At 39.4% G+C, this 26,607-nt stretch overlaps 1 protein-coding gene across 1 annotated transcript in view; it reads left to right on the forward strand.

The window, feature by feature from the left end:
* SCN11A (sodium voltage-gated channel alpha subunit 11) overlaps positions 1-26,607 on the forward strand; it is a 99,712-nt gene that overhangs the window by 63,561 nt on the left and 9,544 nt on the right. The window contains exons 18-23 of the mRNA XM_049766448.1: positions 574-728; positions 6,470-6,643; positions 11,378-11,479; positions 11,905-12,174; positions 13,438-13,491; positions 15,326-15,467. Of these exons, the coding sequence (XP_049622405.1) occupies positions 574-728; positions 6,470-6,643; positions 11,378-11,479; positions 11,905-12,174; positions 13,438-13,491; positions 15,326-15,467 (897 nt within the window). The remainder of the gene's footprint in view (positions 1-573; positions 729-6,469; positions 6,644-11,377; positions 11,480-11,904; positions 12,175-13,437; positions 13,492-15,325; positions 15,468-26,607) is intronic.

The raw sequence follows: 26,607 nt of genomic DNA on the forward strand, positions 1-26,607 counted from the left end.
AACTGATTTAGTCTGTATTTACCTGGGTGATTGGAATTTGCACCTCATAAGCCTCATGATTTGGTTCCAGAATCAGCTCTTCCTCTTGAGATGGCACAAGAGAGCAAGTGGTATTTACAGGGTCTTTAGGCATGGGTTGAGAATGGATATATGGGACTTGACTCTACATTATTATCCAATTCAAATCATTTATGAGAATGTAGTGGTAAGGAATTGAGAAGCTGGAGAGATAGTATAGTGCTTAGGGAGCTTACCTTGCATACTGCCAACATGGATTAATTTCCTGGCATTCCATAGGGTCTCCTGAGCCTCACTAGGAGGTGATCCCTGAGTACAGAGACAGGAATAAGCCCTGAGCACAGCTGAGTTTGCCCCCAAGACAATAATAACAAAAACCAACCAAACAAACAAAAACCCCACACCCCTCCAAATGGGACTTAAACAATGATTTGCCTCTCCAAGTAGAAAAATTTGCAAAGACAAGGAGGGCAGTGTATGGAGAGAGATAAAGAGTTGGGTCTATTTATGCATTCGTCTGATGCTCATACTAGTGATACTGTTCCTTGCTTGCAGGCCTGCTGTTTTGCTTTCCATGCTGTGTTGTAGACAAGAGAAAGTCCCTCTGGATGCTCTGGTGGAACCTGCGGAAAACCTGCTATCAAATAGTGAAACACAGTTGGTTTGAGAGCTTTATTATCTTTGTGATTCTCCTGAGCAGTGGGGCACTGGTAAATTATCATGGTCTTGTGGGGACTTTGGGGAACAAGGCAATGGGTGTAGCTGCATTGTGGCTTGGCTCCCTTGAGATTATTCATGAGGGGAGACCAGACAGACAAGAAATCTGTCATCAGTTCCTACATGATGGGGACTTCTGGAACCATGTTTCACCTGGGAAATCTTCAAATCAGAGGCTTTTGGGAAAACATGATTAAAACCAACATTTTGAAATGGCTATTGGAGTATAGACCAGGCCTGTCCATTATTCTTGGACAATATTGAGTTATTTTCCCTATATTATTCTTATATATTTCTTTAGCTAGTAATGCTTCTACTCTTCTTTTCCTAAAGACTAAAATGCTGCTTTCTAATGTATTGGGGGTATTTACCACATGATTCTTTTTTTTTTTTTTTTTTTTTTGGCTTTTGGCTTTTGGTTTTTGGGCCACACCTGGCAGTGCTCAGGGGTTACTCCTGGCTGTCTGCTCAGAAATAGCTCCTGGCAGGCACGGGGGACCATATGGGACACCAGGATTCAAACCAACCTCCTTTGGTCCTGGATCGGCTGCTTGCAAGGCAAACGCCACTGCACTATCTCTCTGGGCCCTACCACATGATTCTTAGAAGGTCTGGGAGCCACTTCTGGAAATTCTCAGATAATCAGGCCGATAGTTCTATGGTAGGGCACAGTATTTCTTGAGTTCTGTGTTAATGGGCCTCACTAGGGCCACCTAGGAAAGCTGAGTGTTTTAGGGCCACACCCGGCAATGCTCCAGAGATATATCAATCCTGGTGATGTATGGAAAGTCATGGGGATATCAGAGATCAAACTCAGAGATTCCTGTACCATCTCCTGTCCCCCACAATGCTGCTTACCAAAAGGTAAAATATTAGGAGAATCTCCAGGAACCAGAGCAGGGTATAATATGTTTTTTAAATGAAATTAGAATTTATTAATTTACATAAAATTACTTTATACATTAAAGGCTAATTTTTCGAATTGTTAAAAAACAAAGTCTGATTTCTCATTATTGGAATTCGTGGATGTGGTCTGTTCCTCTATCACTTGCTTCACATGTTTTGGTGTTTTTAATCCCTCATGATCTCTTGAGAGTAAAGATAAAGATATATTGCTTTATATATGATGCATCCTCTCATATATAGTTGTGTCTTTGAGTTCCAGTGAAAGTTTATAAATAATTTGTACTCCAGTAGCCTCCACAGCCACAAAATTCACAAACTCCTTTCTGCTCCCTAGGATTTCTTTTATTCCCTCTTTACTCTCACCCTCTTGGTGACAGTATCTACTTTTTGATCGCCAGCTCTGTTTGATAAAATGCATGGTTTTAGTCCTCAGACCTGCTGAATCCTGAACAGTGGTGATTTAAGGCATGTTTGAATTTGAGACTCTCAGTTTTGTACTTATAAGATGAAGACACAGTCTAGTCAAAGTTCAACTGCTGACATCAACCTACTATTTTACTCAGACCTGCTGAGCCATTTTGCTGCTACATTTACAAAATGAAAGGAAATTAGATTCCAAGATCATTCAGACTTCTCTCTCCTCAAGAAGCAATCAGATAAGCCCTGATCATCAGGAGTTTGGATTTTAATGGAGAAAAGAGATAAAATTCAGGTCATTATCAGGGATGTCTTCAGAGATGAGTAGGTGACCTAGGGCCATCTTGATAGCCTACTTGATAGCTCCAAGTTCAGTCTTGAAGAAAAAGTTTCTTCTAGAAAATACCATCTGAGCTGAAATCAAAAGACTGATGAAGAATGAGCAGGGCATAGTCAGAAACAGAAGAAATTTTTCAGGGAAACGCCAGCTTAGAGGTTGGAAGTGACTTTTTCCTTTTGTATTCACTTCCTCCAGTCCGGTTTGTTGGACCTGAATGTAAGCTGAGTTTCTCATGCTTTCAGTGATTGCCTATTGTCCTTGAAAGAGTTCAGGGTCATCATCCTTTAACTCCTTTCTTTCATCCTCAGTAGCCCTGCATGAGCCAGAAGGACAACTAACACACACACACACACACACACACACACACACACACACACACATACACACACACACACACCACTTTAGGTGGGAAAAATGTTTGGAAGTCACATGCAAAAGGCTCTCTCCCAAAGTTAAAATATCCCTCTCTACCCCTTCCTTCCTTCCTTCCTTCCTTCCTTCCTTCCTTCCTTCCTTCCTTCCTTCCTTCCTTCCTTCCTTCCTTCCTTCCTTCCTTCCTTCCTTCCTTTTCTTTCTTTCATTTTTCTTTCTCTCTTTCTTTCTCTCTCTTTCTTTCTTTCTTTCTTTCTTTCTTTCTTTCTTTCTTTCTTTCTTTCTTTCTTTCTTTCTTTCTCCTTTCTTTCTTTCATTTTTCTTTCTTTCATTTTTCTTTTTTCTTTCTTTCTTTCTTTCTTTTTTTCTTTCTTTCTCTCTTTCTTTCTCTCTTTCTCTCTTTCTTTTCTTTCTTTCTTTCTTTCTTTCTTTCTTTCTTTCTTTCTTTCTTTCTTTCTTTCTTTCTTTCTTTCTTTCTTTCTTTCTTTCTTTTCTTTCTTTCTTTCTTTCTTTCTTTCTTTCTTTCTTTCTTTCTTTCTTTCTTTCTTTCTTTCTTTCTTTCTTTCTTTCTTTTTCTTTCTTTCTTTCTTTCTTTCTTTCTTTCTTTCTTTCTTTCTTTCTTTCTTTCTTTCCTGTCCTTCCTTCCTTTCTTTCTTTTCTCCTGTCTTTCTTCTTTTCTTTATTTCTTCCTTTATTTCTTGCTTTCTTTCTTCTTTCCTCTTTCTCTTTTCTTCCTTTCTTTCTTTTTTCATTATTTTTCTTTCTTCATTCTTTCTTTTTCTCTTCTTTCTTTCTTTCTTTCTTTCTTTCTTTCTTTCTTTCTTTCTTTCTTTCTTTCTTTCTTTCTTTCTTTCTTTCTTTCTTTCTTTCTTTCTTTCTTTCTTTCTTTCTTTCTTGTCCTTCCTTCCTTTCTTTCTTTTCTCCTCTTTCTTCTTTTCTTTATTTCTTCCTTTATTTCTTGCTTCCTTTCTTCTTTCCTTCTTTCCTCTTTCTCTTTTCTTCCTTCCTTTCTTTCTTTCATTATTTTTCTTTCTTCATTCATTCTTTCTTTCCTTTCACTTTCTTTTCTTCATGAGTTAGTACAGTTATTTCTCTACACACACCACTCTTTGATGTAAGCTTCTTATCATGGGCTGGTCCTTCCAGCCCTCATCTCTATTACCTCTAGGTGTTAATATTATACTGTCTTTAATTTTTCTTAAATCCAACATATGAGTGAGACTATTCTGTATTTATCTCTCTCCTGCTGACTTATTTCACTCAACATAAAGTATCTATATCCATCCATGTATTAGCAAATTTCATTACTTTATTTATTCTAACAGCTTCAGAGTATTCCACTGTTTAGATGTACCACAGTTTCTTTATCCACTCAACTGTTGTTGGGCATCTGGGTTGTTTCCTGATTCTGGAACATAGGAGCGCAGAGGGCCTTATTGTATTGTTTTTGTATTACTAGGGTATATCCCTAGTAGTGATATTGCTGGATCATACAGGAGTATTTTAAAGGAATATTCATATGGTTTTCCAAGATTCTATCCATTTCTTCCAGTTCTCATGTTTTGTGGCATAGAATTTCTCAAAGTAATCTCTGATTACCCTTTACTTTCCGGTAGTATCTGTAGTAACCTACTCATTTTTATTTCTCATTCAGTTTATTAAGTTTCTTTCTTTCTTTGTGAGTTTTGCTAGTGGTTTATTAATCTTGTTTATTTTTCCAAAGAACCAACTCTTGCTGTCGTTGATCTTTCAGATTGTTTTTTAAGCTCTGGGTATTTGCAAGACTAATAGAGAACTGAGCTCTCCACTACTACTCCCCCAAAACTTCCTACGATGCTAATTTATGGAGGCGATGCCAAGAGGCTCCCTCTGTCTTTCCAATTCTGTATGGTGGCTAAATGGAAGGTGATATTGAAAGATTGGAGAATGATAGTCCCCACTTGGGTCCTCCTTGGGTACATATTATTTAAAGTACTCATAGCTATGGCTTTGTGGTTTAGGGGAGGTGGAGGGAAGCAGGAAAATCAGGGTGCATGGGCAGCCACAAAGATTTAGGGCTCCATATAGCACGAGGGCTGAGCCAGTAGAGGTTGACAGCTAGGTTGGTGCAACCAAAAAAGAATTTTCCTGACATCAGAAGGACAGAGCTGTGGAACAGTATTCTCCAATGACAAACTGCCCCTGCTCTACTGATGATAATGAAATATGATTATTTTCTTATTTTTTAATTAAAATTTTTTATTTCTTTTTTAAACACTGTGATTGCAAAAAAATGTTCATAGTTGGGTTTTAGTCATAAAATGTACACCACCCTTCACCAGTGCAATCTTACTGCCACAAATGTCCCCATTTTCCTTCTCCACCATAACCCCTGCCTGTCTCTTAGACAGGCATTCTGCTTCTCTCCCCATCATGGTCATGGTAGTTGGCATTGTGGTTAGTGCTTGAACTGCAGTCACTGGTATTTGTGATTAGCTTCATGCCACGAGTTGGTCCTCCTGGCACTCATCTCTATTGACACTGGATATTATTGCCATATGGTCTCTTGTTTTTCTTATATCCCACAGATGAGAGAGACTATCCTATGTATATCCCTCCTCCTATGGCTCATTTCACTTAGCATTATAGTCTTCATGACCATCCATGTATAGGCAAATTTTATGACTTTATTTTTTCCTAACAGTTGCATGATATTCTATTGTGTAAATATTATAACAGTTCTTTAGTCATTCATCTCTTGTTGGGCATCTGGGTTGTTTCCAGATTCTGGCTATTGTGCTGCGATGAACATAGGGGTACAGAGGGCATTTTTGTATTGTGTTTAATTTGTGTGTGTGTTCCTAGGCTATATTGCAGGGTCATATGGGAGCTCAATTTCCAGGATATCTCTTTCTTAATTACACTTCACTGGTGTTTTAAAATAATTTACATGATCTCTCTGTCCCAGACCCTCCCATACTTCTGCATGTCCTGGTGCATAAACCAAATAATGGTATCTAAAGGGAACACTGGTGTCTGTGGAGGTAAAAATGTCCTCTGATGGAGGAGCTGGAGTGGTGGCACAAGTGGTAGGGCATTTGCCTTGCACGTGCAACTTAGGAAGGACCATGGTTTGATCCCCTGGCATCCCATATGGTCCCCCAAACCAGGAGTGATTTTTGAGCGCATAACCAGGAGTAACCCCTGAGCATCGCCGGGTATGGCCCAAAAAACAAAAACAAATAAAAAAAAAAAACAAAGAGAAAAATTTCCTCTGATGGAGTAAAATGATAGGTGTCAGGATCAGATGTTTGGATATGATGAGTTAAGCAGTGATGAGTCACTGAAGAATGCCTCTGTGGTCACTAGAATTATGAAAGACATATATGCCATTGTGTGGTTCTGGAAAAGATGAGTGAGATTGTTGGTAAGAGTTAAAAGGATTAGGAAGACCAGCTATAATATAGTGATAACAAAGGAAGATGCTCTTTATTAGCAGAGTCAGTGGTAGTATCCTCGGGAGTTAGAGTGACAACAGAAATGCAGCAAGAACCTTTCCCATCTTCCAGTTTTACTGACTCTGGGACTTTACTTGGGAGAGCACAGCTTAAATGCCTTTTGAGAAAGGACTTTTTATTTCATTAAAATAAATAATTTAATGACAACCAAGAGACCTATGAAATATTTAACCTGGCCTATGCCTATGCTTTATTGTTTTAGGTATTTGAAGATGATCAGCTCAAAGATAAAAAACACATCAAAGAGTTACTTGAATTTACTGACAAATTTTTCACATTCATTTTTATGCTGGAGATGTTTCTGAAGTGGGTGGCTTTTGGATTTAGGAAGTATTTTACAAATGCCTGGTGTTGGCTGGATTTCATAATTGTGATGGTAAGTTTATTATCATCTTTGTGATTCTTTTATGCTGTTGTAAGGGGTGGGGGATAAGGAGATATTACTGAAGCTGCTTTTCTTATATGTTTCATATGATGGTATCTCTCCAAAGTATTTCTTATGTCTGAAATGAACTGCCTGGGACTTAGGGTATTATTATCTTTCTCTTCCAACTTTCCATATATTTTCAAAACTTCTCATAGCATGTTAGCCAACAGAGTAGGTTGACCTCCATTTTGATTGCCAAGAAACTTGAGAGTTTTACTTTAATATATACAACATTGTTCCAAGTTGAGAATAATGTTATATTACAACCTCAGAAAAGGAAATCTGAAGCTCAGCGGACTAGCAGCTTGTTTCAGGCAAAAATGGAGTTTGCCTTGATCTGTCTGGTAGAAAGACCAGTCATGGTAATAGAGTTTATTTATCATATATTTTCTCTATTCCCCAGCAATTCTGTCATAGGCTTTATTATACTCTCTCTCTCCCTCTGTTTCTTATGTCATAGTATCTCCATGTGATAGGCACTATGGCTGTCAGTTAAGAAACATTCTAAATTGACTGGCCAAAAGTAGAAGAGATATGCAAACCTAATCATTTCAAATTCTTTGATCTTGATATTTATGTCTTTTCTACCATTAACTAATTAGGTAGGTGTTGTCCTGATATTTAAAGGGGTCAGCAAATCCCCTGGAAAACCACGAGACTGTTGGTTGGTAAATACAAGCAGACTATGTAGTTCAGGAACTTAGAAAGGCACCAGTACCATAAAAGCTACATGAAGAGCAATCACTTGGCCATCAACTATGGCTCCCAAAGTGCAGGTTACTCTGTTCCCATTATCTTGGTAGGTTAGTCAGATGGGGTCCATGAAACAGCAGGCAAAAAATATGGAAAGCTGGAAGAGAAAGCCAATAATACCACAGTTTCATTGGTATGCCCATGTTAGGCACTTGTGACTTTTCCATCTAAGTCTGGGAGACTGATTCCAAGCTATTTCTAGACCTAAATCTATATCTAGATGTCCTAATGATAGCTTTCTTTTTCATTTGTTTTTGTCCTTGGGCCACACCCTGCACTGCTTAGGGGTTACTCTTAGCTCTGCACTCAGGAATCACTCCTAGAGGTGCTCATTGGACTATATGGGATGCCGAGCATTGAAACCTAATCCGACCATTTTTTATTTCCACGGAATGCTCCTGAGACCACTTGAAGGCCTCAATTTTGGTCCCAGCGCTACACACACATCATGCAGATACCATTTGTCTTATATGAAACAGATCACTTTATATGAAGTAAACACTTTACAGACAAGAAAAAGATCAAAGTATGACAGAAATAAGCATGCCAAAAAGATAGTTTATAAAAGGAATTCTAATGGCTGATAAACATATGAAGAAATAATGACTACTAATACTTTAATATTAAAATAAGATACTTATTTATCAGACCAAAATGTCTAACTTAAATATACTTTGGATCAGATGATCACATTAGTGTCAAAATATATGGTTGATGTGTAAAGTCATTCCATCTCTCCATAAAAGCACTCGCTGTCCCTGCCACTTCTGGTCCTGTCATTATTCCGTTCCAGGGTTTGGCGATGACTATTGAAATCCAAAATGGAGGGCTTGTTGCTGTATGAGACTGTCTTTTTCCTTGTTTATGACAAAACTTTTACGTTGGAGAGCACCTATTATTCTGAAGGATACAGGAAAATAAATTTTTTTTTTTTTTTTTTTTTGGTTTTTGGGCCACACCCGGCGGTGCTCAGGGGTTCCTCCTGGCTGTCTGCTCAGAAATAGCTCCTGGCAGGCACGGGGGACCAGATGGGACGCCGGGATTCGAACCAACCACCTTGGGTCCTGGATCGGCTGCTTGCAAGGCAAACGCCGCTGTGCTATCTCTCCGGGCCCGGAAAATAAAATTTATGAGCACTACCAATAGTGTAATTGGTATGCTCCTTTGGGGGAAAGTTACACTCTCTTAATAAAATTACAAAAGGCATCTTTGTCAGAGAGTTACTCCAGTGAGTCTTCCAACAGACAACACCATTAGAAACAAAATAAATTAAAAAAAAAAACTATTTTAAAAGGACCATTATAAATATGAACATTTTGAACCAGTGGTTATTTAAAAAAACATGACAACAAATTGGATAGTTCAAGTATTAGACAGAGTACATTCATGTGTGAGACCCTGAATTCAATTCTCAGATCTGTCTGCCCCCACATTGTGGGAGTGTTGGTAGAGCTTTGTGGGTGAGACCACCAGGGTGACCATAGTGACCTGCAGCCTGACCACCAAGTACTGAACTTTCAGGGACACATAACTCAGAATCACTACCATTTTTTTTACTTATATGATTCTGTCCTATGAACTCACTCAATTTCCCTCCATTTACTAAGTGCAAGTGAGACTGGCATGACTCTTGGAAAATATTTTTAGATAGGAATGAACACTGATATCAGTTTATTTGAAAAATCTTACCTTATTTGCTCTACAGAGTAACTGATCTTCCAAACTGAGCTTCTAATTCTTTTTTTGTTTGTTTTTTGTTGTTGTTTTGGTTTTTGGGTCACACCCAACAGTGCTCAGGGGCTACTCCTGGCTCTACGCTCAGAAATCATCCCCTGCAGGCTCGGGGGACCATATGGGATGCCCGATTTGAACCTCCGTCCTTCTGCATGCAAGGCAAATGCCCTACTGCTGTGCTATCTCTCCGGCCCCTAGCTTCTAATTCTTAATCTTAGTTATTGTTTTGGTAGCAGGACAGAATCCAAGGTTCTGTAAAGCAGGCATTCTGCTGCCGATACATTTCTGCCCACTGGTGAAACTATGAAGACTGTGTCAATACTGATAATGTCTGAAGAAGAGCTGAGCAAATACTTAGTGTTTGGGGTGCCTTCAAGCTTGGCTTGAACTGCCTAGTATGGCCCTGGTGGCCCCAGCTTGCTGAGCCAGAGTATTGAAGCAGCCCACTTGACTGCATATCTCCAGAAAAGGCTCCTGGTCCCACTAAATACCTTGGGACTCGCTGCTCCAAAAATGTCTACACATCTGCAAAAAACTTACATGCATTTTTTTTTCAAAATTTTTATTGAATGTATTTACAGAGTATTCTGACATTCAGTCCTGGCCAGTTTGAAAGAACTATCCTGGGAGAGACTATTGGGCTCAATTTCCCTAAAGAGAACTATTTGTATGAGGGGAATGAGAAAAGAATAATTTATATATATTAAGCTTTTAATTTTGATGTTATTTCAAACTTATAGAAGAGTTGCAATACTTTTTAAAAAAATTGTGTGAGGTGGAGGAGCTGGACCACATCTAGCAGCATGCAGGGGCAATTTATGGTTCTATGCTTAGAGGTCATTTCTAAGTGCCAGGGATTAAACTAGAGTCCCAAGTGTATAAATTGAGCACTTTACCCTTTGTATAGTCTTTCCAGCTCATGCAATTGTTTAAAGACCCCCTTAACTTTTTCCTCCAGATGCACAATCATTAATATTTTACCTCATCTGCTTTGCCATTTTCTATTTTTCTATTTTTAAATTAATTCTTAGTTCCTTTGTCCTCAATATTTCTAAGTATTTGCAAAGAATGTGAATAATACTTTGTAAAAAAATTGTGTTTTGTGGGGCCATAGCTAGTACTGCATTCAGAAATTATATCTGGTAGGCTCTGGGGGACATATGGAATACCTGGGTTAGCCACATGCAAGCCTACCTGGTGTGCTATCATTCTAGAGAATTTTTTGGGGGGGATCACACCCGGCAGCGCTCAGTGGTTTCTTCTGGCTCTATGCTCAGAAATCGCCCCTGGCAGGCTCAAGGGACCATATGGGAAGCCAGGATTTGAACCATCGAACTGAATGCAAGGCAAATAAATGCCTTACCTCCATGCTATCTCTCCGGCCCCTGCCCCCAATTGTTTTTAATTTTTATTTTTTAATTTATTGAAAGAACCATGGTTTAGAAAACTGTTGATAGTTGAGAATTAGGCCTGTAATATTTCACCACAAATTCCACCACCAATGTCAGCTACCATCTCCATCCAGTGGTAAAAGACATAATTAGACATAGTGCAAGGATCCAAATCAGGGTATTGACCAGCATCTCATATGAAAACCCATTTAAATGCGATCAATTGTCACAACAAGGCCTTTGTGGCTAATTTTCGCTTCCAGCCCCAACTCCCTTCAACCCTCTCTTCCCAACTTGATCCAGGACTCCATAGAACACATCCTTGTTATGGCTTTGGTCCTTTAATTCACAATTGCCTCTGTTTTTCATCATCTTTTGTTTTATAAACAATATGATGTCTTCATTCCCACCTGTATGGGTTCTTGCTTTCTCAAACAAGGGGAACCCTATGCTCCTTTCTTTTTTTTTTTTTTTTTTTTGGTTTTTGGGCCACACCCTGTGCCGCTCAGGGGTTACTCCTGGCTATGCGCTCAGAAGTTGCTCCTGGCTTCTTGGGGGACCATATGGGACGCCGGGGGATCGAACCGCGGTCCATCCTAAGCTAGCGCAGGCAAGGCAGGTACCTTACCTCCAGCGCCACCGCCCGGCCCCCCTATGCTCCTTTCTGCTATGCTCCTTCTCACAACAGTGCTTGACAATTCCACAGGGGTCCAAGGTGCTGAACTCCAAGAATGAGGACTCTTCCTGCCATCTAGCTTCCCTGGCCCCAGATCAAGAACCTCAATTGCGATCTCTCTTCCTACAGGTCTCTGTGCCCACACTCATCGAGTTAAACATCTTGAAACCCTTCCGGATTCTCCGAGCACTGCGTCCCCTGAGAGCTCTCTCTCAGTTTGAGGGAATGAAGGTACTTTCATCTTGGGGCAGAGAGGCTCGCAACAGGGAAAGGCCCAGAAGTCACCTTTCATGCTTGGTCGCAGCTTCCTTCAACTGAAGTCCTTCCCATCCAGTTCACTGTCGAGAACTAAAACTGTAGGAAAGCCAAACAACCTTTGACAGAACCTCTGTGACAGCCCAAATAGATTTAGATGTTCTTTTAATCCTGAGATAGGTGGCCAGTTGTCTCTTCACCTGAGGCTACTTATCCAGGGCTCCTCAGTGGAAACTGAAAGGACCCTTCATTCATGGATCTTGTCATGTGGTTGGGGAAAGGGGGCATAGTAAAGCTGGGGTTCCAAGAGACTCAGCCCAGCCCACCAGGCTCCTCCTGGGAAGATAAAGGTGTGGTGTGAGCCATTCATGCTATGTTCTTTCTCTGCTCTGTCCCTGCAGGTGGTGGTCTACGCGCTCATGGGTGCAATACCTGCCATTCTGAATGTCCTGCTTGTCTGCCTTGTATTCTGGCTCATCTTTTGCATCCTGGGCATAAACTTCTTTTCTGGAAAATTTGGAAAATGTGTGAATGAAACAGACGGGAACTCCCCTTTGAATTACACTTTTGTAGCAAACAAAAGTGAATGTGAAAGCAAAAATTTAAACTGGACCAACCTCCGCGTCAATTTTGATAACGTGGGGATGGCTTATCTTTCCCTGCTGCAGGTGGTAAGTGTGTGCTCTGTGTAGGGAGAGGAGAGAAAAGACAAATGGCCTTTGGTCAATTCTCAGATCATGAAATACAGTTCCTCCATTGAGACGACCTAACCAAAGCCAGTAACTCCTGGGGGAGGAGCAATACTTTCTGAATCTGTTCCTCACTGAGCATGTCCAACTTTCCTGTCTTCTGAGCCTCAGTTGTTGAGACCTGTCCTTGCATGGGCCTATAGATCTCAGAATCTTCCTCATTACCTTGCTTCTCTGAGCTCCAGCCCCAAAGAACCTCAGATGCTCTGACTCAGTAATAGTTCACTTTGGAGGACAGTCTAGGTCCAAACTCCCTCTGGCCCATCAGGTATTGGGCAAATGTGGTGAACCCTAGGTTCTATTTTGGGGGAGGGCACACCCGGTGGCACGGAGGGGTTATTACAGGCTATGCACTCAGAAATTGCTCCTAGCTTGAGGCACCATATGGGACGTCAGGGGATTGAACCCCAATCCATCCTAGATGAGTGCATGGAAGGCAAATGCCCTACTGCTTGTGTCACTGCTATGGGCACAGCTCTAGGTTCTTGAGTCAAGTTGTTTCCACTAGTTCGTACATAGCTCCTCTAGCAAATTGTTTTGTTTTGTATTTTGGGCAATACCTGGAAGTGCTCAGGCTTTATGATCAGAGATCATCTGATCATATGATCAGAGATCACTTTGGGTGGGGCTCAGTAGACTAGATGTGTACCCAAAGCTTGAATGCTGGTGGCTGTGTGCAACTTATATAGACATGCTCTACTATGTTTCTGGCCCTCTAGAAAATTTTAAGACAGAAACTGACTTTTCTCTCCTCATAATCATGACTCTTTTTTCTTCTTCTAGTTATAATTGAGAACTAATTAGTATATCTCATGTGTAATTTTAAGACTGATGGCCTGATTTACATATATTGCAAAATAATTATCATTATTGGTAGCAAACATCTATCTTTTTCATGTAGATTCAACAAAAAGAAAAGGAAAGGAAATGGGGAGAAAAATAATTTCTCAGTGCCAGGTACTTTTTTAAAAATAATTTTTATCTGAGTAATAGAAGGCTAAAAAAATCCAAGACAATCATCCTTGAATTCCCTCCTCCTCAATTTTTTTTTAAGACATTCTATCCCAGGAGGGTAAATATATCATACACCAGCTTATGCACTGGACCTTTCTTGCTTTTGTGTGGCACTTGTATACTCTCTCCAAATCGATTATTGTGCTCATGTTTCTGTGCTTTTATTTGCAGGCAACATTTAAGGGTTGGTTGGATATTATGTATGCAGCTGTTGATTCCAGAGAGGTGAGTATATATGTGTCATGTTCTAGCATTTTGGGTTTAAATCAGGGGTGGCATGACAACTTAGGTAAGTCAGTACATCTGATATCAGTGGGTACATAGTTTACCTTTTTTCTTGGAACAAACTCCATGAGATAGAAAGGGCTCTTGTGGGGCAGGGCGGTGGCGCTAGAGGTAAGGTGCCTGCCTTGCCTGCGCTAGTCTAGGACGGACCGCGGTTCAATCCCCCGGCATTCTATATGGTCCCCCAAGCCAGGAGTGACTTCTGAGCGCATAGCCAGGAGTAACCCCTGAGCGTCACCAAAAAAAAAAAAAGAAAAAAAAAAGAAAGGGCTCTTGTGTATATTTCTGCCTGGATGTTCTAGCATGATTCCAAGTTCATTTTTTTTCTCCATAGTAATCGAAGAGAAACCACTCAGGTAGGAGAGGGAGTCAGAAGTAGCAGATGGTCTGATTTCCCCCTCTCACCTCTTCAAATGGGCAGGGGCCAACTTTCAAAGGGAACTTGCTATTGCCTGTGCAAAAACATTGAGACTGACTTAGGTCTTATTAAGGCCCTCTCAAGGCTACAGGATCCCCAGAGACTAAAAGCTATTTCTGGTGACTAATAACTTCTAAACTCTAGATAAGTAAGAAGTGACTGACTACAGATTCTCAAAGTTGGAGTAGAAATCAGCCATGTGATCTCTTTACATCGCCCAAATAGGAAGATTGAGAATAGTGTACTGAGCTATAAAATTGAATTGGAAGAGGTTATGGTTGAAGTAAGAATGACCATTGTGGGCCAGAAAGATAGTACAGTGGGTAGGCACTTGCCTTGCACATGATTAGCCCAGGCTCTTCCCCAGCTTTCCATATAGTTAGTCCCCAAATGCACCACGAGTGATCTCTAAGCACAGAGTCAGAAGTAAGGCCTGAGCACAGTCAGGTGTGGCCCCAAACAAAACAAAAGAAAACCTTTTTTTTAAAAAAGTCCATCGTTTATATTTTATGTATTCACATTTTACTCTTTATGGAGTATTTTTCATGTTTATTCTATCATGATATATATGTATTGTTCAGTTTGGGAATCTGAAGAATTAAAGCCTGGAATGCATCAAGTATTCAATGTATTTTACTTGGTAGTAGCAGTAAAGGTGGTATGAGAAATGCTTTAGTAATAGAGACAACCTTTCAAAAAGGAAGTATTATTCAAATAACAATGTATTTATTATTTTGTCTGCCTGAGTATTTTACTTCCATCCCAGTTTCCCTAGTGTATTCATCTGCCCTGGAATTAAATATGGAGGGTGTTGAACTTCTATGCACATGTATAATAGATAGAAGTGGTATGTGTCTTACATGTATGCCCCAAGTAAGCAAGAGGTAGGTGGAGGGACCCCTGTTTTGAGGCTGATCCCAGGCTATTCTAGCTGGTATTTTCTGGTTCTAGCTCATGGCCCTTTAAGGTAGATGGACATTCTAGTCATAAAGCACAATGCCAGTGCAGTTTTGTCACTCCCTCTTAAAACTCTTGAGCGATTCACCATTGCTTAAAGGAAACTTCCTCTACGGCCACAGCCTTTCTCCACTGTTTGGGAGCATTCAAACTGTGACTAAGAAACTCCGAAGAGGCCCTTGCTATTGAGAGACTGAGTAGTTAATGCAAGTGTTAAGAAACAGATCTATATAATGCACTTACTTAGATTAGCTAGATAACACTTCTAGATAAGGCAGTTAAAATGATGATCTGAACTTTCTGATCAGACAATTAAGGATGTTTTATGCTATGTTTACTTCAGTAGTTGATTTTTGTTTTCGCTTTTTCTTTCTCTCACTGAAAAAAATTTCCTAGAAGCAAGGACAACAGCCAGGCTATGAGGTGAATGTATACATGTACATTTACTTTGTCGTTTTCATCATCTTTGGCTCATTCTTCACTCTGAATCTCTTTATTGGTGTTATTATTGACAACTTCAATCAACAACAAAAAAAGATAAGTATGCATGCTATCCTGATTTGATCATTTTACTTCCCTTTCCCAAAGAGGCTTAAATGGAGCCTAAACCTAAAGTATATGCAAAATAGCTTTTTTCAATAATAATAATAATAATAATAATAATAATAATAATATCCAAATAAAATAGAGATGAGGACCAAAAAGACCAGTCACAGTAGGCAGAGTAGACTGCAGTTAGGGCAGAGAAGAGACCATATGACAATGATAGTTGGAAATGATCACTCTGGACAAGAAATGGGTGCTGAAAGGAAATAAAGTGATACGCATGATACCTCTGCAATAACAATATAGCAAACTATGTTCTAAAAAAAGGAGAGAGTGAGAGAGAAAAAAACGTCTGCCACAGGGAGAAGGTGGGGGGAGAAGAAAGGGGAATGGGGACATTCGTGGTAGGAAATGTGTACTAGTAAAGGGTGTTGTATATTGTAGAACTGAAACACAATCGTGAACAACTTTGTAACTGCATCTCATGGTTATTCAATTAAATAATTTATTTTTAAAAAATAAATATAAATAGTGACAGTTTACGAACAACTTTTATCAGTTCATGAGAACAAACAGAGAGCCATCTGAAGGAAAATTCTGGAAATAAATATGGGTCAAAAGAAACAGCTAGTATTTTTAAATCATTGTTCATAGTGTCTATTTTATCCTATTTAACATGGAGATGGTTATTATTAAGATGAAATGTGGTATAATTATATCCCGCTAGAAATCCACCACCACCACGATTAGTATTTATGACACTGTGCTCATACTTTGCTCAGTTTCTAAGTGTATTTGTTTCACCAGCTAACAAGAATTAATTTTTTTTTGATAAACTTGTGCCTGGCTAGACTCCCAATATCCAAGCTCCCCCAAATTTATGAAACTCAGTTGGAAAGAAAATGATTGGGGATAAGAGAGATTTAGTGAGATATTGTCCCCTATGTGTTAAAAGAGGCATATTTATTTTTCCAAATCTAAAGTCTACTGAAGCTTTTTAATAAATGTGGAAAGTAAAAATAAAAACAATGCAAATTGCCCATAAGATGGCAACTTCTGAGAAAAACCTCTTGTATTTTAGTACAATCCCTTCCACATAATTTTAGCTAAAGCTATATCCCCTTTTCTGCTTTTATGGATACCTCATTTTTAATTTTTTTTACTGGAATTCTTTGTTTGTTTTTGGGCCATTCCTAGTGACTCTCAGGGGTTACTCCTGGCTATGCGATCAGAAATCGTTCCTGGCTCAGGGGACCAAATGGGATGCTGGGGGTTGAACCCAGGTCCATCCTGGGTCAGCTGCGTACAAGGCAAAACCCTACCACTGTGTTATCACTCCAGCCCATTTACTTGATACTTTTTTTTGAGCAGCCTCCTTGTTTATCTCCTGGCATGGTGCTTGAAGCTTGCTGGTGGTGGTGCTTGGGGATCAACCAGGCCTCATAAAAACAAAGCATCCACTCAAGCCTGCTGAATTATCTTTCTGGCCCCAAAGTGATGCTTTAATTTTTATTACTTCCCCTCCTCCTCATTATGAGCCCATTCTATGAAGTCATCTCTAAAATAGAAATTTTCCAGACTGAATTACATCCTCCATTCTGGGTAGATCATAATTTATCCTAATCAATCCACTCTTCCCTTCCATTTTTGCCATTTAGATCAATTTTAATCTTTTTTGCTCTCGGTAAGCAATCATGAACATTCGCGAAATTCTTGTACATCTGATTAATTCTTCAAGGTAAATTCCTAGAATTTCAGGCAGTAAGAGTGTATTGTAAGATGACCTTTCAAAAATGCTAGGTAGGTCTCTTCCCTTTGAGAGATATAAAAATGTCTGATTACTCTGATTTCTATAAATGCATTTTTTTTCTAGCTTGATGGTTTGAAATGTTAGCTCATTGTTTAATATTCATTAATTTGTTTATTTCTGTGAGTCTGCTTTTCCAGAAGCTGCTGATCCTAACTACAACGATCTCTTTAAACCTCTTGTTTCTTTTACAAATGAACATTGTTTTCTGTTTATGCATTTTTGTATAGTAAGTCCAGTTTGTGGCTTTCTCTTGTATTTTTGTCATGATACTTTTGACTTAGAGACCTTTCTCGGTCTTGTTCTTTTGGGCTTCTTCTCTTACATTTATGAGCTGAGGGCATTTCCCAATCAAAATCAGGTAACTCCATATTTACTTTTGATTTTCCCATTGGTTCTCTGGCTTACCTCCTCCCTCCCCAGGAAACTGCTGTAATTCAGCCAACAAAGATCTCTGTGCTGATTAGCCTCTTTAGTAACTGCTGGGAGAATCATGTGCTGCTTTCTGGCAGTTCTGTCCCCTCTGCTCCCCACCTAGCTGTGTGAAGATGCCTCTGTAATATGAAGCTTGATTGCAATCAATACTACAATTTGGATGCCAGGCCTTGTGGTTTGAGCTTTAAACTTACCTTCAGAATCACTGTTTTGATCAGTCCATAGTGCTTTTCATTTTGTTGTGTTTTATCTTACGTTTTATGACAGAAAATTTTAAATATGCATAAAATGTACTAACATGATGCAAAAACACATTCCCCCAGCACATTATTAATATCCTTTTGCTGTCTGGGTCCTTATCCAACCCTGTCACCAGGTGACTGTGTTCACAGAGCAAATAAAAGGCATTAGTTTTTTGGTTTTGGTTTGTGGTTTTGGTTTTTGGGCCACACCTGGCAGCCATGCTCAGGAGTTACTCCTGAATCTTCGCTCAGAAATTGCTCCTGGCAGGCTCAGGAGTTTATATAGAATGCTGGGAACCCGGGTCTATCCAAGGTTGGCTGGCTGCATGCAAGGCAAATGTCCTATTGCTGTTATCTCTCCAGCCCTTTTTTTAATTTCTTAATTTAAACACCATGACTTACAAAGTTACTCATAACAGTTCTTTTATTTATTTAAAATTTTTATTGAGACCATTATGAATCACAAGTCTTTCATAGTTGTATTTCAGGCATCTAGTGACTGTGAAATAAGGCCATGCCCACCACCAGTGTTGACCTCCCTCTACCATAGTTTCCCGCATGCATTCCATACCACTAGCCCTGAACTACTAGTGTAGCAGTGCAATTTTGTGTTTAGTTATAGTTTGGGTCTCTTGATTCTATTAGCATTGACTTTGGCTCGGATATTTAGTTCAGATCATTTTTTCCCACCCAGTGCACCTGAGACCACTTGGCCCCTGGGGCCCCACTTTTTTTTCTTTTCTCAATTTGTAGAAAGACATAGAAATATGAGATAAAGCAAAGTGATTCATGTTCCAATGCTTTATGAAAAAGATGGGAGGCCCTAGCTAGAAGATTAGAAATAATTAAAAAGAGGGGTGGATGTGACAGTTATTTTGTTGGTGTTTTCTGTTTTTGTTTCTGTTTTTGTTTTGCATAGGTGCAGTTAACATTGGGGAAACCAGAAAAGGAAATACCCTTTTTCTAAAAGAAATAGGGTGTCTCTACCCATGAAGCATATTGTCATTAAGACTGACTACAGGCTCCAGGCATGTTAATAGTTCAACCCCAAAGTCTTTCTTTATGGTCCCAGGAAAAGTTCTACTCAGTCATGGTTGTCATAGTCTTCTGTAATTAGAGATTTTGGTTTTTGCACAGATACTAGGTCGAAGCCTGTGTATCACATAGCGTCTTCTGATTTCATCTCACCATGAGGTGATGAGTTAGGGAAACCTGCCCTTAGACCAAGTTGTTGCTGTTTCCTCATTGTCAGAGTGTCATATGAACTTACCCTGGAGCAAATTGGTGCCAGGGCAGCATTAGGGCCTTCCTCCCCTGGGGGGAGTTTGATTCCTGATGCAGGTGCAGAAAAGTATTCCAGTTCTAAGGTTGGGTTGTGAGTTTCGGGGTTAGACAGTTGATGTCCAATCAATTGAGGCCTAAGCAAAGTCCCCATGACAAATGCTCAGGATGAAAGGTATCCCTGCACTATCAAATGTATGGGTTCTTATCCCTGTAGATGAGAACTTCTTTCGATATGTAAGATTTCCCCATCTTAGTGTGCTTATGCAAAAAGGAACAATGCTATATGATGCATTTTAGGGTAAAAATAACAAGCTAACAAATCTCTGACCTTGTTATAACCAGTGCTTGGATCCCAGGCAAGACATTTCTGCTAGAATTTTCTACTAAGCAGATACAAAAAAAGGGATGGGGAAGCTACCTCTACCTATGGAAATAAACACTAAGAATTATAACAATTAAGGGAAATGCTGCATGTCCAGAAACATATAGAGAAATATATATATACATCCCCTTTGAGATAGTCTGAGGGTTGGATACAATCCAGAGTACATTTTCTTTTTTAAAAAATAATATCTTTATTTAAGCACCATGATTACAACTATGTTTATAATTGGGTTTCAGTTATAAAAAGAACACCCCCCCTTCAACAGTGCAACCTTCCCACCACCAATGACCACCCTAGCACATTTTCATCCTGCATCATGGTCTTATGGGGATTGAGAAATGGTTCACATCAGTCAGGGATCAGGTAGTGTCCTCGAGCTGAGGGTCCCTCCAGAGCCAAATACAGTAGCAAGCCATAGCCCACAGTAAGGGGAAGTGGGTGGGAGGAAAAAGGCTACATAGAATGAATCGGCAGGAGTGGAGGCTGCAACTTCTTCCTGGGGCAAGAGATGTGAGGGCTGGGAGGATATCCTTTTGCTTTGGGTTAAATAGGGAGAGATAATGGATCAGGGTGTTCTGTGTGAGAAGATAGAAGAGGATTTGTAGGTGGTGGAAGACTGGGGGAGAAGGGAACTCAGTTATTTCTGGCATTCAGTGTCCCAACATCAATATCACCATCAACATTCTCTTCACCATTGTCCCCAGTTTTCCTCCCATTACCAAGACTGACCCTTAGTAGGTATGAATAATTTACTTAATATTGCTTGTTGCAGCTAAATAGTAACAGTGGTGGGAACGTTGCATTGGTGAAGGGTTTTTTTTTGTTGTTTGTTTTTTATTTTTATAACTAAAACCCAACTACAAATATGCTTGTAATCATGGTGCTTACATATTTAAAAAATAAAAACAATGGGGCCAGAGCAATAGCGCAGTGGTAGAGCATATGCCTTGCTTGGAGCCCATCCAGGACGGACCTTGATTCAATCCCCGGTTTCCTGTATGGTCCCTCAAAGCCAGGAGTGATAGACTGCCTAACCCTGAGTGCATAGCCAGGAGTAACCCCTGAGCATCACCAGGTGTGGTTCCAAAATAAAAAAATAAATAAATAAAAATAAAACAATAAAGTAAAATAAATAAAATTTGTAAAATTGTCATATCTCACAATGAGGTCTCTAAGCTATTGTGTGAAGGTTTACTAAGCTGTTTGTTGCTGGTTGAGCATTCTTATTGGTTTTCATTTTTTGAGCATAGGTGGCTTCTAAGATACTTTCTATGATGCACATCTAATTTGGCTTCTTCCAACTGGGATGCCAATACTGAAAAATATAGAAACATCAACCAATTGACCCTGAGCTCCAGGAGTTCAATCGAGCTTGGTTGGTGAACTAACATGGCAGCTTCTATGGCTCATGGGTGTGGCTACAGGACTTTTGGAAGTACAGAGGTTTTGGGGTGAGGTTGGGGGAAGAGGCTTCTATACTGACTTCAAAAAGACCCCGGATCTCTCAGCCTTCAAACAAACATACCTGGAGTTTGGGGCAGTTAGGTGTCTCTGCAGAGATCAGTGGAAAAGTGGCAACACTTTGCTATTGGTGCAGCTGTCAAGGCTTCAACCTGGAGAGAAACCCCCATTTGAGGCACCACAAAGAGATCAGCTGTGAGGCTGGTGTATCCTTGATTATTTTCTGACGTGGCTTGGCATTTCTTTTTATTTGTTTTATTTTATTTTATTTTATTTTATTTTTTTTGCAAGTTTTTCACAGTTGTATTTCAGGCATATAGTGACAGTGAATTAGGGCCGTTCCCACAACCAGTGTTGACCTCTCTCCACCCCTGTTCCCAGTATGCATTCCATACCTCTCCCCTTAGTCCCCTGGACTACTAGTGTAACAGAACCCTCTTGTGTGTAGCTTATTGTAGTTTGAGTCTCTTGATTCTATTGTCATTGATTTTGGTTTGGGTATTTAGGTCTGATCATTTTTTATTTCTACTCAATGCTCCTGAGACCGCTTGGCTCCTGGGTCCCATCCACTGTTTTCCTCCTCAGTTTGTAGAAGACACAGAAATGTGAAGCAGAACAAAATAATTCATGTTCTATGGTTCTGTTTAAAAAAATGTGAGCGGGAACCCCATCTAGAAGCTATAAATTTTCTTCTCGTATATATATTTATAAAAACATATATTTATTTATGTTTGGGGGCCACACACTCAGGGGTTAGTTACTCCTGGCTCTGCACTCAGAAATCACTCCTGGAAGGGTTAGGGGATGCTGGAGAATTGAACCCAGGTCCATCCTGTGTCAGCGCTTGCAAGACCCTACCTGCTGTGCTATTGCTCTAACCCTTAAAAATGCCTCTCTTTTTGAGAGTAAAATGACTCTATGACACAGGCCGATGAGAAGACATGGCAGATGGTGAGGGTTGTAAGTGTGGCACAGTTTTTTTTTTTTTTGTATGCTTGTTTTAGTTTGGGGTCACACCCAGCAGTGTGTGACTCAGAGGGTTCTCCTGACTCTTTCTATACTCAGGACTTACTCCTGGAAGTGCTTAAGAGGATCATATGTGGGGCCGGAGAGATAGCATGGAGGTAAGGTGTTTGCCTTTCATGCAGAAGAACAGCAGTTCGAATCCCAACATCTCATATGGTCCCCTGAGCCTGCCAGGAGCGATTTCTGAGCATAGAGCCAGGAGTAACCCTTGAGCACTGCCGGATGTGACCCAAAAACTAAAAAAGAAAAAGAAAAAAAAGAGGATCATATGTTCATATGTGATGTCAAGGATCTACAAAGGCCCACTATACTATTGCTCTGCACCTCAGGTGATTTTATCTTCTGGTAGCTTCTGATAGACCTCTTAAAAAATATGTACACAATTCCATGAACACCTCACAAGTTTGACAGGGATTCTTTCAACATAGATTTAAGTTCACATCACACTTTTTTTCTTAAGGCATTTGAAATTTACTCCACTGATTAATTCACTGGCACTAAAATTTTATTCTTTCTAGAGCCAGTTTTTTCTTTTAATTTTACTGAGGCCATTGTGAATTATTGCAAGTTTTTCATAGTTGTATTTCAGGTGTGTAATGACAGTGAATTAGGGCCATTCCCACCACCGGTGTTGGCCTCCCTCTGCCTTAGATCCCAGCATGCATTCCATACCTCCCCCTTAACCCCCTGGACTTTTAGTGTAACAGATATCTTTTGTGTATAGCTTGTTGTAGTTTGGGTCTTTTGATTTTATTGTTATTTCATTAAATTTTGTTTGGGTATTTAGATCTGACCAATTTTTTATTTCTACACAATGCTCCTGAGACCACTTGGTTCCTGGGTTATATCCACTTTTTTTCCCTTTTTTTTTATTTGTAGGAAGATATAGAAATATGAGGTAGGACAAAATTATTCAAGTTCTAAGGTTCTAAATAAAAGGTGGGAGCCCCTATCTAGAAGATATAAATAAAATTAAAAGAAAGAAACGAAAACAAAAAGGGGGACAGGTGTGGCAAGATTTTTTTTTTGTATAGGTGTTTTTAACAAGTTCACTCTCATGCGATCATTTCCTAGTTCTTTGAAATGACAGGATTGTGGGAGTTGTCTCTCCAGACCTGGAAGAGACCCCCTGAATGAAGGATCAGGACAGTTGTCTATCCTGAAACTGATAAATCTTTATCGGGAAGCAAGCTTCTTTTATTACAGTGAGGACAGAAATTATGCAGAGCAGAGCAGGAAATGAGTTCATCCTTAGGTTAAACATTACTTAGATTTAAAAAAAAAAGCACTTTACACTAAGTAGGTTCATTAGATCAAATTGTACAGACTTGGTACAATGTTTGTCCGTAAGTCAGATAAGGTGGAAAGCAGAAAAACAGGCTTGGGGTTGTAGTTACGCAGGCTCCAGCAGAAATGTATTGACGTGGCCTGTAAATTTGTTTCTTGGAGAAATTCCTTCTTCCCGCCATTGTTGTGGCCCCACATGGATGCTCCAGGCATGTCTGCTTCCTGCTTTATATCTGGAGACAGAGAGTGCATTCTCATCATTTCTACTTTTCCCAGTGACAAGGCTATTTCAAATTTATGGCTTCAAAAAGATATATATATATATATATATATATATATATATATATATATATATATATATATATATATATATATATATAAATCAGAATGCTGATCCTACAAATTCAGGATTTTAGGTTTTTACCCAATCTGTTCCCTGGAATCTCAGGGACTCGTGACTCCTCTTTTCCATCCCAAGAAACCTGATTGGTTCTCTTGGGAATCAAAGGGGATTAAAACCTTCAGAATTACTAATTTTTCTTTTGTGGGAAGGAGGAGCTGAACCACAGTCCTGTTCTTAGAGAATTATAATTAGTGCCAGGAATTCAAAATGGCTTCAGCAGGATACAAGGCAAGTGCCTTGACCCCTATTCTATTTCTTCAGCCTCTTTTGTTTACTTCCCTTGTCCCACAATATACGCATAGTATATTGCATAGTAGTTTCAACACTATCAGAGAGATATCTGATTATTGGCATTTAGTGTCTGCCATTTTGAAACAATTTGGGTAAGTTCTAAGGTTGTCTACATTTGTTTTGTAATTTGCTTTTATTGTAGTACTATTCATATATCACATTTATCAATTTAACCATTTTTGGTGCATATAATTTATTGATATTAAATACATTCACTGGAGTTGGAGACATACCAATGGTCAAGGTGCTTGCTTTGCATCTTGATGACCCGAGATTCAAATTTTCAGGATAGTTCCTGGCACTGCTGGGGAGGGGAGGTCACTCCTAACCACCAGAGTTCACTTCTATGCCAGGAATATGCCTGAATAGAGCTGTGTTCAGCCCTCGAACTAAATACCTTCATAATAACACCATAGCTTTCGTCTTATAAACTGGAACTCAGTGCCCATTATCAATAGCTCCCGATTCTCCTCCCTGCAACCTCTGGCAATCATTCTCCATTCTCTATGATTTTGACTACTATAACAGTCTCATATAAGTGGAATTACATGTTTTGTCTTCAAGCAACTGGCATATAAATTCAGTACAATGTCCTTAAGGATCAACCACTCGTCTTGGTCATTCATTTATCCATCTGTGGAATCTTAGATTGCATCCATGTTCTAGATGTTATGATATGTCTACAAACATGAGTGTGGAAATATCTCTGAGATCTAGTCTCCAAGTATTGTAAATATATGCTCCAAAGTGAATTCCTACATCATGTAGAAATAATCTTTTAGTTTCTACAGAAGCACTGTATTTTTAAAAGTAGTTGTAGTTGTACCATTTTATGTTCCTACCGAAAGGAATAAAATTCTAATTTCTCCACATTTCTGATATTTCCTTTTTTAAATTTTATTTTGTTTGCTAGGAGCAATTGTAATGGATGTAAGTGGTATGTCATTGTGATTTTGATTTGTATTAGTGATGTTGAGCATCTCTTCTTGTGCTTATTAGCCAACTGATTAGTATCTTTGTTGGATGATAGTTGTTCAAGTCATGTAACCCATTGAATTTGTTTTGTTGTTTTGATTTTTAGGAATTTATATATAGTTCTGATTCTATAGATAGATTGCACAATTGTGCTCTCTATAAAATTCTGAATATCAACCCTTATTGTATTTGCAAAGCAACCTATACATATGTAAATACACCTATCTAGTTTGTGCCTATTTATGTGTGTGTGTGTGTGTGTGTGTGTGTGTGTGTGTGTGTGTGTGTGTGTGTGTGTGGTGCTGGGATTTAAACCTAGATTCTATGCATGCATGAGATTTGAACCTAGATCCCATGCATGCAGGAGAGTGCATGGCCCCACTGTGCCTGAACTACTTCCTCAGCCTCCCTGTCTTTTTATTCTGATAGCATCTTTTCATGTCCCACAGATCATGATCAATTGTCCAAATGTTTTAAATTTTTTAATTTTGTTCCTTTATGATTGTGCGTTTGCTATATTCAAAAAATCATGGACAAGTCATATGTTGGAAAGGTTTTGTCCTATTATTTTTCAATTTCAAGTTTTGTTATTTCACAAATCTTTCAACTGTAAGATCTTCATTTAGGTCTTTAATTTATTTTGAGTTAATTTTGTTTGTTGGAAACACTGTCCAAAGGCTATATGGCTTTAGTCCACACTGATGGAGATAGGTAAGTAAATTTATAGATTAATATAAATTCAAATGCCACCCCTTTAAAGCAGGCTTCCGTTCACAAATCATATAAGATAACTGGGATTTTCCCTCTAGCACAGCCTTCGATGGTTTTCTTATAATTCACTTCTGCTTTCCTTTGAACCCCGTGGCAGATTTTGAGCCTCAGGTTACTACCAGAACCTGCCTTCTGCCTTTATTCCATGAATCTCTTGCTATCAGAGTTCAGGTTTAAATTTGTATAGAGATTATCAAGAACTCCTATTCCAATCATAGATTCTGGGCTAATTTGTTATTCTTCTATTTTATTATGTTTTTATAATTCCTTTATATTTTTTAATTCTTCTATTTTAAACGCTTCCTTGATTTTCCAAGCTTTACTTCTGTGCCAGTTTACCTAAGTGTTAGAAACCAATTTGGTTCTGTTTTATCCAACATTTTTAGATAGTGCCCTTTCAATTTTCTTTTTTTTGTTTTTTTTTTTTGTTTGTTTGTTTTGTTTTTTGGGTCACACCCGGCAGTGCTCAGGGGTTATTCCTGACTCCAGGCTCAGATATTGCTCCTGGCAGGCACAGGGGACCATATGGGATGCCGGGATTTGAACGGATGACCTCCTGCATGAAAGGCAAACGCCTCACCTCCATTCTACCTCTCCGGCCGCCCTTTCAATTTTCAAAATTGAAAATGCTCGTCTTGGTTTGGGGTCATTCCTTGCATTGCTCAGGTATTACTCTGGCTCTGCACTCAGAAATCACTCCTGGTGGGCTTGGGGGACCTTATGGGAAGCCAGAGATTGAAACTGGGTCATCTGCCTGCAAGGCAAATG

This window comes from Suncus etruscus, chromosome 20 (genome assembly GCF_024139225.1).
Source record: "Suncus etruscus isolate mSunEtr1 chromosome 20, mSunEtr1.pri.cur, whole genome shotgun sequence".
Classification (NCBI taxonomy): Eukaryota; Metazoa; Chordata; class Mammalia; order Eulipotyphla; family Soricidae; genus Suncus; species Suncus etruscus.